This window comes from Crotalus tigris, unplaced genomic scaffold, assembly GCF_016545835.1.
Source record: "Crotalus tigris isolate CLP2741 ecotype Arizona unplaced genomic scaffold, ASM1654583v1 scf7180000017977.1317863, whole genome shotgun sequence".
NCBI classification, from domain to species: Eukaryota; Metazoa; Chordata; class Lepidosauria; order Squamata; family Viperidae; genus Crotalus; species Crotalus tigris.
In genome coordinates this window covers 374,260-389,874 of record NW_024096755.1, presented here as the reverse complement: position 1 = coordinate 389,874, position 15,615 = coordinate 374,260, and the positions used below count along the sequence as shown (strand labels likewise).

General features: G+C 45.8%; 1 protein-coding gene across 2 annotated transcripts in view; it reads right to left on the bottom strand.

The window, feature by feature from the left end:
• KREMEN2 (kringle containing transmembrane protein 2) overlaps positions 1-2,758 on the bottom strand; it is a 49,877-nt gene extending 47,119 nt beyond the window's left edge. The window contains exon 1 of one of the 2 annotated variants that reach the window (XM_039345819.1): positions 1,548-2,758. In XM_039345819.1, coding sequence (XP_039201753.1) covers positions 1,548-1,614 — 67 coding nt within the window. In that variant the 5' untranslated portion in view covers positions 1,615-2,758. The remainder of the gene's footprint in view (positions 1-1,547) is intronic. The other variant, XM_039345818.1, reaches the window with a different exon arrangement.
• Positions 2,759-15,615: the final 12,857 nt, after the last annotated feature.

The following is a 15,615-nucleotide window of genomic DNA, read 5'->3' as shown; positions in this document are numbered from 1 at the left end:
AGACTAATGGGAACTGTAATGCAACATATCCCAAAAGGTATCAGCCTGTGTAAAGCAGTCCTGACTAAACCTGAGAAGATAAAACTGTTTTCCTAGCGCTTCACTTTAGTTCTTCCTCGGCTCTCTCCACCTTTCCTTTCTTACATCCCCTTTGGGGCAGCGTCCAGTCTCTTCATTCTTCTTCGGTGCTGTGAGTACTGAAAACAAAAGTCTGACATCTCCATTGGACAAATCAAGATCACAAACTCCGCAGTTTCTCCTTGCTGAAGAAAGCCCAATAACACCCATGTATAATAGATAGCAAACAATTCCCATTGCTCCTCTTATAGCCAACCTGCTCAGTCTTGCCATACCTCATTTAACCATCTTTGCTAGTAACTGAAAGAGGGGTCAGCTTGTTTGAAGGAGAGAAAAATGAGGAGCTGGAAAGACCTTCACTGAAGCTGCTATCATTTCAGGGGCCACGGGAGTATCATTGGGGTGTAGGTGAGGCTCATCCCCCTCCTGTCCTGCCATCACAGTCCTTTCTCAAAAATAGACCAGCCCAACACTCTCCAGTCACTTGGGATTCCCATTTGACAGGTATCCTAGACTCCGGTCAAACACATCTGGAGGAGCAGAGGATGCTTTGGCTCAGAAGGCTGCAATGGGGGGGGGGGAGAGAAAGAGTGAAGGATCTCTGTCAAGGTTATTCTCCTCCCTTCCTACTACAACTCAAGCTGCCGTTTGTGGTCCTGCAGCTGTCTGGTCTGCCAGGGTGAGGGAGAAATTGGTGGGGCTCATCTGTCTGCAGATGGGCAGGACAGGTGGTCCAGATGGGGTGCTTCTGAGGCCGAGGGCTCCTCAGGCCAAGCAGAAGCACCAAGTGAGGGAGGCAGAAGGGTCCTCCCAGGCCAAAGGCAGAGGAAGTGGCTCTCCTCCTTCTCTTCCCAATCTCTGGTGTGTCTGTGCTGAGGGCTACGGCTGTGCTCCCAACTGCCACTTTCTGCATCTCAACAGCATTGTGTGGCTAACACCCTCACGACAACCTCCAGAGGCACACGTGGAACGAGTAGATGTCATGTTCACACAACACCTTGGTTCTGGCATGATCCCATTTATGAGGCTTGTACTGTATTAGCCCAGCAAGATTCCCACAACCCTGTTAGCTATGAACAGACAAAACCAAGCTCAAAACTAAACCAGCTGGGCACATTTACAAAGGTAGCAGGTGATGTGTGAATGCTGCCTGCACGTGAAGCGGAGGGCATGTTTGCTCAGCTCTCCATCAAACTTGATACTCCATCTTGTGATCTATAACTCCTATGATGTTGCTAGGGGGGTGTATACAGAGAGTCCAAATAGGCGATAGCCACTGTGATGGGCATTGTAGTCTGAATTGCTTGGGCAACACTGGTTCAGCAAAGCAGAAATGGCCAAGCCAGGATGTCTGCTCCTCATCACTGAACAGCATGAATTCTTGGGGTGTCTCTTTGTCCCACCTCTCAGATTTTAAGTCCTGCATCTTACAGATCCCATTTCCAACCTTGTCCTCCCAGCTCACTTACCTGCTTTCTGTAGAGTCCACGACCGCTGAAGGAGCACCAGCAGGAAACCAATGACTTCCCAGGGCATCTCTGGACAGTGTCACTCACCCCTGCTCTGGGCATCAAGGCCACCCCACAGTTGGAGGGAACCGCCAGGATCCCAACTTAACAGCTAGAGCTGACAACTAGAGCTGCAACGGGTCTCTGAACTGGGTCTCTGAACTGTCACGGTGCCGGGCAGGAGCCTACGGATCAAGGGGTCAACTGGATCAGTGGGCAATTGTCCTGGTCCCGGAAACCTGCTTTCGCTGTCCAGGGTGGTTCTGTCGTGGGAACTATGCTGCTTTTCCTCCCGGTTTCCAAAAGGGTAGCGCGTCGGAGGCTGCCTTCTCCCGGTTTGAAGGAGCACCAGTCGATGCGCATCTGGAGTCTTTACTCGGGAGTCAGGAGCCTACTAGGCGCCCTCCCAAACTCAGCCACCGATCGGGCTTGTCGTTCCGGGACGACATTTGGGATTACTCCGGGTCGGAGATCATCCTGGTGGCGGGACTGAAGACGCGCCTCGCAGACGGGATTGCGCCTCGCCCTTCTCGGCTTCGCTCCCAAACTTCAGATCTCAAAGCGGATGAATCGCCTGCCAGAAGCGGGATGCTTAGGGATCGTTCCCTAGTCTCTGTCTCTCCGCCTCCCTTCCCCGCCTCTCTTGGCTCCCGACCAATCTGCTCCCCTCTGGAATGAATCCGGATATCTCCGGATCTCTCCCCCTACACACTCCTCTTCCGACCGGTCTGCAGGTCAAGCCCCGTCCCCGCCAGGTGTCATCCTCAGGTGAGTGTCTTCGATCCCTCGAGGAATCTCGCTCGGCGTCTACTGGACGGTGGCGTCCGGAGCAATCCTCCCAGCCGCCACCGCCGATCCCCGAAGGACCAAATCCGAGGGGAGTCGCACCGTGGCGCTTGTTTATCTCGGTCGGGTGACGCAGCTCAGGTAGCCCGAGTTGGGGTCGTCTCGGCTGGGTGAGGGAAGAGATCGGATCCTCCAAGAGCCGTCCTAAAGCGAGAGGACCACCTGTCGCAGCCCAGCGCGCCCCGAGTTCGACGACGCCTGGCCAGATGGCTCTCTTCTCGGACGCTGCAGCTGCCGCCGCGCTCGTTCCCCCAGCCCGCTCCCCTGGCAGCCGGAGGCAGAAGGGAAGGCGGCTCCCCCGCCATCCCCACCCCACTCCCAGCAGATCTCCCCGCCCTGGCCGGCGGCCGCCCCTGGGACGTCCCATCCCGGAGAGGGAGGGCCGACGGAGTGGGAGGAGGGAGAGGCTCTTCGGCGGCGTCGGCTTTGCAAGCGAGTCGCTTTGTGCGCCGCCTTGAAATCCGAGACGGGGCGGGGCAGGGGGGCGGAGCCAAGGAAGGAGGAGGGAGGACGAGGCGGTTCGTAACCCGAAAACGGGAGTGTTGGGGACGCGGGCGTGGGGCGATGGAAGTTGCTGGATGGCCAGAATCGGAGCAGGCTTGGCCTATGGATCGCACGCCGCCCGGCAGCTTTTGTTCAACACCAGCCCTGCATCAGCAAGAGAAAGCCATCCAGATGAAGATCACTGATGAGATAGCAAACGATCACCTAGGAAGAACAAAAATAACACCACGAATACTACAGAAGGGTTCATTGAACAACAGAATCAGTGAATCAACCCTTTTAACAAAGACAGACCGCGTTTGAAAAAACCAACCAAACAAACCGTAATTTTAAAAAGTGCTCTGGCAACCTTCCCAGAAGCAAAGCGAGTGGGTGGATATGTATTCATCTGCCGGAATGCCGTTTCTCATAAGCTGGGTCAGTGGGCATCTACAAAACGAGATTGTCTACTGTAGTCAATAACAGACAAGGTCATAGAATATGGGCAATCAGTCAGATAGCCAGGATCGAACATAGAAGCTTTTGTGTCGGAAAAGCAAATGGCACCTAGCAGAGATATTTCATAATTGAAGTACCCCGCCCCAATCAGTACTCCTTCTAACTGCAACATTTCACACCAATAGAACCTTCTGGACATCCTTCAAGGGTAGCCCTAGGTATGTTGTTGTTGTTAATTGCGAAGTCGTGTCCGACCCATCGCGACCCCATGGACAACATTCCTCTAGGTCTTCCTGTCCTCTACCATCTTCTGGAGTCCATTTAAATTCTACTGCTTCAGTGACTCCATCCAGCCATCTCATTCTCTGTCGTCCCCTTCTTCTATTGCCCTCAATCTTTCCCAGCATTAGGCCCTTCTCCAGTGAGTCCTTCCTTCTCATTAGGTGGCCAAAGTATTTGAGTTTCAACTTCAGGATCTGGCCTTCTAAAGAGCAGTCGGGGTTGATCTCTTCTAGGACTGACCGGTTTGAACGCCTTGCAGTCCAAGGGACTCGCAGGAGTCTTCTCCAGCACCATAGTTCAAAGGCCTCAATTCTTTGCGCTCAGCCTTTCTTATGGTCCAACTTTCACAGCCATACATTGCAACTGGGAAAACCATGGCCTGGACTATACGCACTTTTGTTGGCAGGGTGATGTCTCTGCTTTTTAGAATGCTGTCTAGATTTGCCATAGCTTTCCTCCCCAGGAGCAAGCGTCTTTTAATTTCTTGGCTGCAGTCCCCATCTGAGGTGATCTTGGAGCCCAGAAAAATAAAATCTGTCACTACCTCCATTTCTTCCCCATCTATTTGCCAGGAATTGAGAGGGCCGGATGCCATGATTTTGGTTTTCTTAATGTTGAGTTTCAAGCCAACTTTTGCACTCTCCTTCTTCACCCGCATCAAGAGGCTCTTTAGTTCCTCTTCACTTTCTGCCATTAGAGTGGTATCATCTGCATATCTTAGGTTGTTGATATTTCTCCCGGCAATCTTAATTCCAACTTTTGATTCATCTAGCCCTGCCTTTCTCATGATGTGCTCTGCATATAAGTTAAATAGGCAGGGCGACAGTATACAGCCTTGCCGGACTCCTTTTCCAATTTTGAACCAATCAGTGGTTCCGTGTTCGGTTCTCACTGTTGCTTCTTGACCCGCATATAGGTTTCTCAGGAGACAAATGAGATGGTCTGGTACTCCCATCTCTTTAAGAACTTGCCACAATTTGTTGTGATCCACACAATCAAAGGCTTTTGCATAGTCAATGAAGCAGAAGTAGATGTTTTTCTGGAACTCCCTAGCTTTCTCCATGATCCAGCGTATGTTGGCAATTTGATCTCTAGTTCCTCTGCCTCTTCGAAATCCTGCCTGTACTTCTGGTAGTTCTCGATCCACATACTGCTGGAGTCTAGCTTGTAGGATTTTAAGCATAACTTTACTAGCGTGTGAAATGAGTGCAATGATGCGATAGTTTGAACATTCTTTGGCATTGCCTTTCTTTGGAATTGGAAGGTAAACTGACCTTTTCCAATCCTGTGGCCACTGTTGAGTTTTCCAAATTTGCTGGCAAATTGAGTGTAGCACTTTTACTGCATCGTCTTTTAAGATTTTGAATAGCTCAGCTGGAATACTGTCACCTCCACTAGCTTTGTTGTTGCTCAGATTTTCTAAGGCCCATTTCACTTCACATTCTAGGATGTCTGGTTCAAGGTCAATGACCATCTCATTGTGGTTATCTGGGATGTTAAGCTCATTCTTGTATAGTTCTTCTGTGTAGTTTTGCCATCTCTTCTTAATCTCTTCTGCCTCTGTTAGGTCTCTGCCATTTTGGTCCTTTATCATGCCCATCTTTGCATGAAACGTTCCCTTCATATCTCCAATTTTCTTGAAGAGATCTCTGGTCCTCCCTGTTCTGTTGTTTTCTTCTATTTCTTTGCACTGTTCATTTAAGAAGGCATTCTTATCTCTTCTAACTACTCTCTGGAATTCTGCATTCAATTGGGTGTATCTTTCTCTTTCTCCTTTGCCTTTCACTTCCCTTCTTTCCTCAGCTATTTGCAAAGCTTCCTGAGACAGCCATTTTGCTTTCTTGCATTTCTTTTTCTTTGGGATGGTTTTAGTTGCTACCTCTTGTACAATGTTGTGAACTTCCATCCATAGTTCTTCAGGCACTCTGTCTATCAGATCCTAGGTATAGCTCACTGCAATAAGCCAGTCATGGTGGATAAAATATAGACAAATGTGGGGAGAAAACTTTTACCGCTGATGCACTCCACTTAATTGCACAAACATTCCATTCCCTTCTACCGCTGCCACTCAAAGTCTGGAAGCCAAGTGGAGCAAAGAAGCATTTCCAAGAAACCTGTAACTCTTTGTAGAGCAATTTGAAATCTAAACCTGGGCCAAGGTATCTCTTCATCGGTAGCAGCTCCAAATTAGCTCTGCTTGTTTGCACTCATTCAGCCCAAAACTGAGACAGTCCAAGTGACAGTCCGAGATATCAACTACTTCCTCAGTGTGATCAATACATGGATGACACTCCAAATCTCACCTAGTGGTTTCAAGTCAATGTCACAAAAAACAGGGAAAATGCTTCTCTGATTTTACATGGCCCAAAGGTCGTTTTGGACCCCACTTCAAAAGGCAGAAAGAGCTAAGATTAGGGGCTATCCAAGAGAATTTTGGAACATCTACACAATGTTTCCATGGCTCAAAACTTGCTAGAAACTCACAGAAACAGTCTGATCTCACTGTTTATTAATTTAAGCAGAAATGCTGCCTCTACATAATTCAGATGCTTTTCTTTTTTTATTACAATGATTTGTATGTCAACTAATTCACTAGACTGATGCGTATTATTAAATCAAATATTTTGGCAATAAAAAGAGTTTCCAGATATGAATCTAGGGTGAATTTGTATGGTACCCTGCTTCATATCTTTGCAGTAAATTTGAAAAAAAATATATGACAACATTCCAAAGTGGAAGAGTTAGTGGTGAGAGCAGCCTTCCCCAAAATTGCCTCTCCCTCCAGGTGTAGCAAATACGTCTCCTTTCATCTCCACCTAAATCGCTCTCTTGATAATTCTCAATTGATGGCAAATGCATTTCTGACTCCCAGTTATTTAGCAAAAAAAAAAACCAGGATCAAATTCTGTTCCCCCCACAGATGTTGCTGAGATATAAGAAAAATAAAACAAAACAATCAGAAGTGGGGTTTCATGAAAAAGGACTGTTATTTCAGCACTAAACTACATTCAGAGGTACTTCTGCTTCTTGACTCCCTCCATTCCGATTCATCTTCTAAGGCACTGTTTGTCACCTACCCTCCAAGTTATGGATTTGGAGGTTCCAGCAAAGACAGCCAATTCAGAAAACCTAAGTCTGCCCATCCCTGGCACTGCAACATTCAATTGGTTTAAGAAACTGATTTAGCTACTGTGGATTTCCTTCAAAGATTCTTGGGAACCATAATGGTACTGAAACACAATTTGCTCAAATTAAAAACACCTTTGAAGTCATAAAATTCCCAGGATTGTTTGGTGGGAAGATCACATGAACCAAGTTGACTCAAAGTACACAACAGTACAGAGGTTGGGCATTATAATCATCCTTGAAGGTTTCTCAGGAAGGCTTGTCATTCCCAAATGTCTTGTATAATTCTAATGAGCCCTGGGCAGTGTATCCAATGTCAGTGATGACCAGGAATTATGGAAATCATCATCTAACACTTCTAGAGAGTGCCAGACTAGACAAACTCAAGAGTTGGTCATTCCAATTCCTTGGTAGAGCCAGCTTGTTCAATTGCAAAATATCTGAGGGTTTGAGCAGATTACAAAAGGGAGCTAGCAGAATCCTGCTCTGCCAGAGAGCATTTAGGAATTTGGGTAGATTAATGCTGAGAAATCATGCTAGGGATTAAGTCAGGGACAAGATTTTCTGCAGAGCTACGGTAGAAGCAATACTCAGCTGCTATTCTGGAGGGCCACTAAAGGCCATGTGGTAGTGCTAAGATATTACTGCAAAGGCAACACTGAAAATTTTCAGCCAGGTATTTTTTGTGTGTGTATGTGTGTGTGTATGTGCTTTTAAGAAGGAAGACATGCGATGCTGTCTTCCATCCAATGCTGTGATTGCACCCACTGCCAGCATGAAGGCAATGCACTTGAAGCCAAGAAAAACCGTTTCCCACCCTCCTTCAGATTCAGTTTCAACTTTCCATCTGGAATGCTGGAACAACAGAAGGTAATAAACATAAATGCTTTGAACAATCTAAGGACATACATGGAAGTATTATTATTTGATGTTGAAAGCTACCCATAGTCGCCTTGTAGCTAGATGGGCGGAAAATAAATTTAATAAATAAATAAACATTCTTATTAAACTTGGCCTCCTCATCACTCTCCTATAAAACTAAAACGACTTGCTAGCTAAACAAATCTATTACAGGGAATTTATGGCCATAATTGAGTCTGGCAATTGTAGTGATAAGTCATGATAGTCATAAAATGAGTCATCACATGACTGGAGCCTATTCTGCAACTTTTTCATGGCAGTCTAAGTGAATGCAGTGGTCATTAAAAAAATGCCACAGTTCTTGAAAGTCGTTAAGCAAATGCATTGTTCATTATGAGCTGGCTTTTGCCAGAAGCAGGGAATAAATGCCAGTTTTCAAAAAAAGAACATCATAATTTGCGGTCACAAGACTGCAGAGTGCTGCAAATGGCCATCGATATGGCCTTGTTGTCAAACATCCAAAATGCAATCCCATTCCCATGGGAAGGTCCAACATCAGAACTTCTAAATTGGGTGGTTAGCAGCTTTGGAAGGGTCCATTGTAACTTTGAATAAGTGACCAGTTGTAAGTGAAGGACTACCTCTAAACAATGCTTTTTTCCCCAAAATGCTAGATCTCTGCAAAAAATGCACAACCATCAGCTTAATTTCTCTCACAGGGTTATTGTGACATAAAAACCCATAGCCGAGGTACTCGCATCTAACACTAAGCACGGTCATTGTGCTGGCTTTATGATGTTCCCAGGTCTCCCTGCCTGTTAGCAAAACAGTGTTTTCAGGATCTTTTGAAAGACAACAAGTTTGTGGCTAACCTAATATCGGGGGGGGGGGCATGTGGAATGATGTTCCACAGGGTAGACACCATGGCAAAAGATTATGCCTCAGAGCAGTGTTTCTCAATCTCAGAAACTTTTTAAGATGTGGACTTCAACTCCAAAAATTGCCTCAGAGCAGTGTTTCTCAACCCTAATGATTTTGAGACACGTGGACTTCAATTCCCAGAAGTCCCCAGCCAGCATGGCTGGCTGGGGAATTCTGGGAGTTGAAGTCCACACATCTTAACAGTGGCTGAGAGCGTTAACTCTGAGGTGTTACACTCTCTGCCTAAAAGAGGATTTTTGTTCTACTCTGACTTTCAAAGAGGGAGTACTAGTGACCTTTCCACATTTGAAGGGACCAGTAATGACCCTAACCTACATAAAATTAGGTCAATGAGGTAAGGTAGGGGTGCAGAGATGGAAGGGCATTGTTCCAGATGGGGTTTCCTGGGAAGGCTAAGAGTGGAGGAACAATGAAATGAAACTAAGCAGCCTTGGCAGAGAAGGATGCCAGGATTAGCAAGGTCTGGATGGAAGGGACAAAAGAGTGTCAGGACGGGTTCTTGTGGATTGGCATTGTGGCTTATCAGTCCCAGAACACCACACCTTTTTTCTTCTCCTTCTTTTCATCTGCCTTTTTCTTTCAGGTTCAAAGCTATCAAAGGGGAGGGGGCAGGGGGAAGCAATTTTGTGGGGATCAAGGGGGGATTAGGTGTGATGTGGCTTGCTTTGGTGTCTCTTGGCAGCTCCCAGTGCTGGCTGAGGGGGGTTTCCGTGCAGGGAAGAGAAGAAGCCAGCTAAGATTTGGGGCCTGCAGAAACCTGCCCCCTTTGAAGGGGGCTTGGAATCCCCCCCAGGCTTGGAGAAGGGGGGCAGGGAGTGGCCCCAGGTGGTAAGCTGAAATAGCGGTGCATATTGAGGAGGGGGATGAGAAGGAGGCCGTGGAGGCATCAATCATACCTCAACTACAAAAGCTTCTGTGAACACTCAAGCATAGAAGAATCCAGACTTTGAAATGCAACCAAGTCCCTCAAATGCTGAGGCAAGCTCCGAAATGTTCCCCTTGCAACCAGACACACATTCCTTGCCAGTAGCACAGCACACAGGTAGTCATATGGAAAGGTGTACAAGTGCATACAGGCACTAAAAGGGGGGGAGGGGGGAGAGGGTGAGAACCAAGAGATAGTCTGTGACCCTGGAAGGTTTGAAGGGCTGCAACTCCCACTCTCTTCCCCACCAGCCAGGCTGGCTGGGACTGGTGGGAGTGGGAGAGTTATAGCACATGGAGTCTGGCAGATGCCTAGCATCTCTTTGAATAGTCAGACATTTCTCTGAAGCTGGACAGATCGGCAGAGCTTACCTCAGATGATTAATGATGAGTGCATTCCCTTCACCATTAAATATCTCTTGCCAACTAACTTAAACTTTAAGGTCAGAAAACTGGGTTCCCGAGATGGTTGTAAGACACATTGGAGCCCCAGCACAGGTCTGTGATGAGGCCCCACACAGCTGAAGGCCCCACACAGTTGCCCCAAACCATCTCCCATCTCTCATGGGTGAGGGCTTCCTTCACTCTGAAGGTCACAGTCAAAAATCCAGGGAGAGCTTGGAGTGATCTTGTCTTTCTCAGGCGTTTTATATTTAATAAGAAAGAAGTACAGGTAATTCTCAACTTACAACCACAAATTGCCCAAAATTTCTTTTGGTAAGCGAAACAGTGAGTTTTGATTCATTTTACAACCTGTCTTGCCACAGTTGTTAAGTGAATCACTGCAATTGTTAAGTTAATAACACTGTTATTCTTGGTGACTTTACAAGCAAGTGCTCTCCTTGCTATCCTGTCAAGCACAGCTTCTTTCAGTTGTTGGATGTCCATGTTTGTATCAAGCCAGCCTGTTCTTTGCTTGCCGCTTCTTCTTGTTCCACTAAGCATTACAAGCATCATTGACTTCTCCAATGAATTTGCACGTATGCCACGGCCAAAGTAAATCAGATGTATTCTTGCGATTTTAGCTGCCAGTGATGTATCTGTTTTCATATGATTTAGCATAGTGGTGGTGAACCTATGGCATGGGTGCCAGAGGCAGCACTCAGAGCCCTCTCTGTGGGCTGTCGCCCCAGTCCTAGGCCTTCAGCTGGGTTTTATAAAACCTTTTCGCTTTAGGCCTCCGCCGCTGTGTGCAAAAAAAAAAAAAAGGTTCAATCAGTCAATTTCAACTTCTCGCAAATAAAAAAAAAGATCTTGCAAAATTGGAATTGACTTTAAACTTTTTAGTCCCACCCAGTCTGCTGTTACCACCGTAGCCACGCCCAGCCAATGGGCCACACCCACCCGGCACTCGACAATGCATAAGTGGGTTTTGGGTTGCAGTTTGGGCACTCGGTCTCTAAAAGGTTCGCCATCACTGATTTAGTACCTCTCTGTTAGTTATTTTGGCTGTCCATTTGGAAGCAGTATACCTGTAATTAGTAAATGCCCCTGGGGCAGTAAACCACAAGCAGTCATTGCCCCCTTTCATTGCCTGGAATTCTACTGTTCCTCTTGTTTCTCAGGGTGAAAAGAGGCCCCAGTGAAAAGGGGATTTCCCAGAAGTGATATGACCAGTCCGGGTTGCTTGCCTTGTTACACAGAACACGAAATGTCGCATCAGAAGACCTTCCGTCTGAGTACTGCTGAGGAGCAAGCAACCCCACCAGATCTGAGTCCTGGATCCCGTTTGCAAGAGTGGCCTCGAGCATTGCAAAATGCATGTCTTCTGCTGCATTGAGTAAGCGCAGCCTGGCAGAGCGAGCTGCTGAGATTTCAATCAGAATAGCACTGGAATGGACCTTGGAGGTCTTCTCCCTGCTCAGGCAGGAGATCCTATACCATTTCAGACAAGTGACTGTCCAGTCTCTTCTTAAAAACCTCTAGTAATGAAGCACCCACAACATCTGATGGCAAGCTGTTCCTCTGATTAATTGTCCTCACTGTTGGGAAGTTTCTCCTTAATTCCAGGTTGCTGGATTAGTTTCCATCCATTGCTTCTGGTCCTGCCCTCTGATTAGTTTCCATCCATTGCTTCTGGTCCTGCCCTCTGGTGCTTTGGAAAATAAGCTGATCCCCTCTTCTTTGTGGCAGCTCCTCAAATACTGGAATACTGCTATCATGTCCTCCCCCCCCCCCAGTTCTTCTTTTCTCTAGACTAGCCAAATTCAAATCCTGTACCCTCCTTCATATGAGCTTGGTCCTGATGTTTCTTGGTAACCTGTAGTTGCTGCACCCAAAATCTATACCCAATCTCTCCATGTGATTAGCCAATGAACTGCTTCTTCATCTGTCAATACCCAGTTCAGCCTTCTCAGAATCTCAGTGGATGCTGCTTCCTATCAGATGTAACCACTGGTCCATTTAATCCAGAGTTTTTTTAAAGTGTGGCCTAAGAACCCGGGGGAGGGGGAAATGTCCCTCAACACATTTTCAGGGCTCTGCAAAATCAAAATTATCTGCCAGATATTGGAGATGTTTGCAAAAAAATTATATGCACTAGAGTCACCTTATTGGTGAGATAGCAGCATATAAATTTAATCAAATAAAGTAAAAGTAATAAAATAAATGAATAAAATAAGAATCTCACATTTTCATTGATATTTTTGATTTGTTTAAAAAATATAGGGATTTTTTTTATGAAAATTTTTTATTTATGTTAATATCTAATGTGGGCCTCATTGAGTGATGATAAATCATCTTGGGCTGCATATAAAATATATAATATAGTTAATGTATATAAATATTGCAAAAAAAATATCACATAATGTTAAACTTCTACAATCTTGCGGGGCCGCATTACTAGCTGCCCAGAGTCACATAAAGCCCATGGGCCACAGGTTGGACATGCCTGATCCAATGGGTTTAATATTGTTGTTTGTTGTTGTTGTTGTTAATTGCGAAGTCGTGTCCGACCCATCGCGACCCCATGGACAACGTTCCTCCAGGTCTTCCTGTCCTCTACCATCTTCTGGAGTCCATTTAAGTTCTCACCTACTGCTTCAGTGACTCCATCCAGCCATCTCATTCTCTGTCGTCCCATTCTTCTATTGCCCTCAATCTTTCCCAGCATTAGGCCCTTTTCCAGTGAGTCCTTCTTCTCATTAGGTGGCCAAAGTATTTGAGTTTCAACTTCAGGATCTGGCCTTCTAAAGAGCAGTCAGGGTTGATCTCTTCTAGGACTGACCGGTTTGAACGCCTTGCAGTCCAAGGGACTCGCAGGAGTCTTCTCCAGCACCATAGTTCAAAGGCCTCAATTCTTTGGCGCTCAGCCTTTCTTATGGTCCAACTTTCACAGCCATACATTGCAACTGGGAAAACCATGGCCTGGACTATACGCACTTTTGTTGGCAGGGTGATGTCTCTGCTTTTTAGTATGCTGTCTAGATTTGCCATAGCTTTCCTCCCCAGGAGCAAGCGTCTTTTAATTTCTTGGCTACAGTCCCCATCTGAGGTGATCTTGGAGCCCAGAAAAATAAAATCTGTCACTACCTCCATTTCTTCCCCATCTATAACATAATAATAATACAAATGCATACAAAGTCAAAATTGAGAAGACAGCAACAGACAGTAAGTGTCGCCTATGCAAAGAAGCTGAAGAAACAGTGGACCACTTGGTAAGCTGTTGCAAGAAGATTGCACAAACTGATTACAAGCAGCGACATGACAAAGTAGCAACAATGGTGCATTGGAAGATGTGCAAAAAATATCATTTGCCTGTAAGCAAAAACTGGTGGGATCATAAAATAGAGAAAGTCATAGAAAATGATAAAATTAAACTGCTCTGGGACTTCAGAATTCAAACAGACAAGCACCTGCAACATAACACCCCAGACTTAACAATTGTCGATAAGAAAGACAAAAAAGTCTGGATAGTGGACGTGGCAGTGCCTGGAGATAGCAGAATAGAAGAGAAAGAACTGGAGAAGATAACAAAATACAAAGACCTACAAATAGAAATAGAAAGACTGTGGCAAAAGCAAGCAAGGGTAGTACCAATAGTAATAGGCTCCTTAGGTGCAATCCCAAAACAACTGGAGCACCACTTGAACACCATTGGCATTGACAAATTCGCTATTAGTCACTTGCAAAAGGCGGCCTTATTAGGAACTGCTTCCATCCTGCGACAATACCTGTAATATCATCAAACATCCACATCTGCCTATCCCAGGTCCTGGGTAAGGACTCGATAGGTAGACAAAATGCCAAATCCAGTCTGAACATCTGGCTGACTGTGTGATGATCCACAATAATAATAATAAAGTTGGAAGGAACCTTGGAGGTCATTGAGTCCAACCCCCTGCTCAGGCAGGAAATCCTATACCATTTCGGACAAATGGCTGTCCAGTCTCTTCTTAAAAACTTCCAGTGTTGGAGCATTCACCGCTTCTGGAGGCAGATTGTTCCATTGGTTAATTGTTCTAACTGTCAGGAAGTTTCTCCTTAGTTCTAGGTTGCTTCTGTCCTTGATTAGTTTCCATCCGTTGCTTCTTGTCCTGCCCTCAAGCGCTTTGGAGAATAGCTTGACTCCCTCTTCTTTGTGGCAGCCCCTGAGATATTGGAACTGCTATCATATCCCCGCTCGTCCTTCTGTTCATTAAAGTAGACATACCCAATTCCAGCAACCGTTCCTTGTATGTTTTAGCCTCCAGTCCCCCATATTTTTTAAAAAGTGGGAACAGGTCCCAAAAGCAAAAAAAAAATTAAGAAGATTAGACTGTCTGGTCTAATCGGCAGTGGTTGACCAGATTTTTTGGGCAGAAGAGTTTCTCAGGACCTCCTGCTCAAGTTTCTTATTATTGGCCCAAACTTCAGGACATCTGCATGAAAACACATGGGCTTATCCTGAAATTATAGTCCCTATTCTAATCATTTGATTTTTTTTAAAAAAGCAGACATTCCTAGCCATATTTTTGCTTTGTAGGGCTCTGAAAAATGATGAACAAGGCTTCTTGAAATCTGGATGGCCTCCACCGCTAATAATTAGCAATAGGTTTCAAAGCTAGGTTTGTAGGAATGTGGGCTGAACACTTGAATGGAGAGCCAACCAGCCAACCAACAACCAACCAATTTAAATGTTCAAGTTGTCCAAATGGAATTCTATTCTCAAATTTCTCTTCTTCCTTGTCATGGAACCTGTGATCATAGCTTCACTTCCTCTTTTGTGTCCCTTCCAACAATCAGCATCTTGGAAGTAGAACTGGGTATGTGGGAAAGGAGGGCTGGTAGCAGCCTATTTCGGTAGGAAGAAGGAGGAAAAGACTGGTTTTTGTGCACAAAAGATTGAGCAAGGGTTTCCCCGTGCTTTGCCAAACCACTGGAAAGTTAGCCCTCAAGTATCCAAGGATCATTTTTCCTTTTAGGAGTGAGGGACCTGGAGCAAGAAACTCACGAGACAAGCTTGGTTTCTCATCTTTAATATATGATTACTGCAGAATAGTTCACAAGTGCCTCAGGGCCCAATGTGCAGGAAATTTCACATCACCCGTAAGGCTCATACAACAGTGGTCGGTCGGCAACTGGATTCCGCTGGCATCCAGTTGATGGATGGATGGCAAGAAGCCGAGCCTCTTCCTTCTCCTTCCTCTCATTTGCTGACTCTAGTATAACTCTGAGCTGGCTCAGATTAAGAGTCCCAAATTGGCCCTGCAAAAATCCAAATCAGCCTTTCAGAAGATTGGCTGGAGTTTATTTTTGTTTTGTTTTTTTAAAAAAGGAAAAACAGAACAAACCACTTTCAACAATAAGAATGGCGAAGGCAGGGATTGGGTCCCTGGATATTCAACTTAAGGCCAGATCCTTTCAATGAGAGGAAAGTTTTAGGGGTATGCAGGTCCCCCCATTGCTTAGCCATGTGGCCTTAATTGGGGACCCAGACAACAACATAGCAACTGCAACACCTGGAACACCAACCCAGATGAGGTCATATTGGGAAGAAAGCCAGCTAGATTTCCCTGCAAAGCCCTTGCGTCTTTTCTCCAAACACTGGTGCAGCCCATCTTCTCGTTCTGTGACTGTGAAGGATTTATTCTGGGGTAGCCCAGCAAAGACATCAGTGGGTCCATGG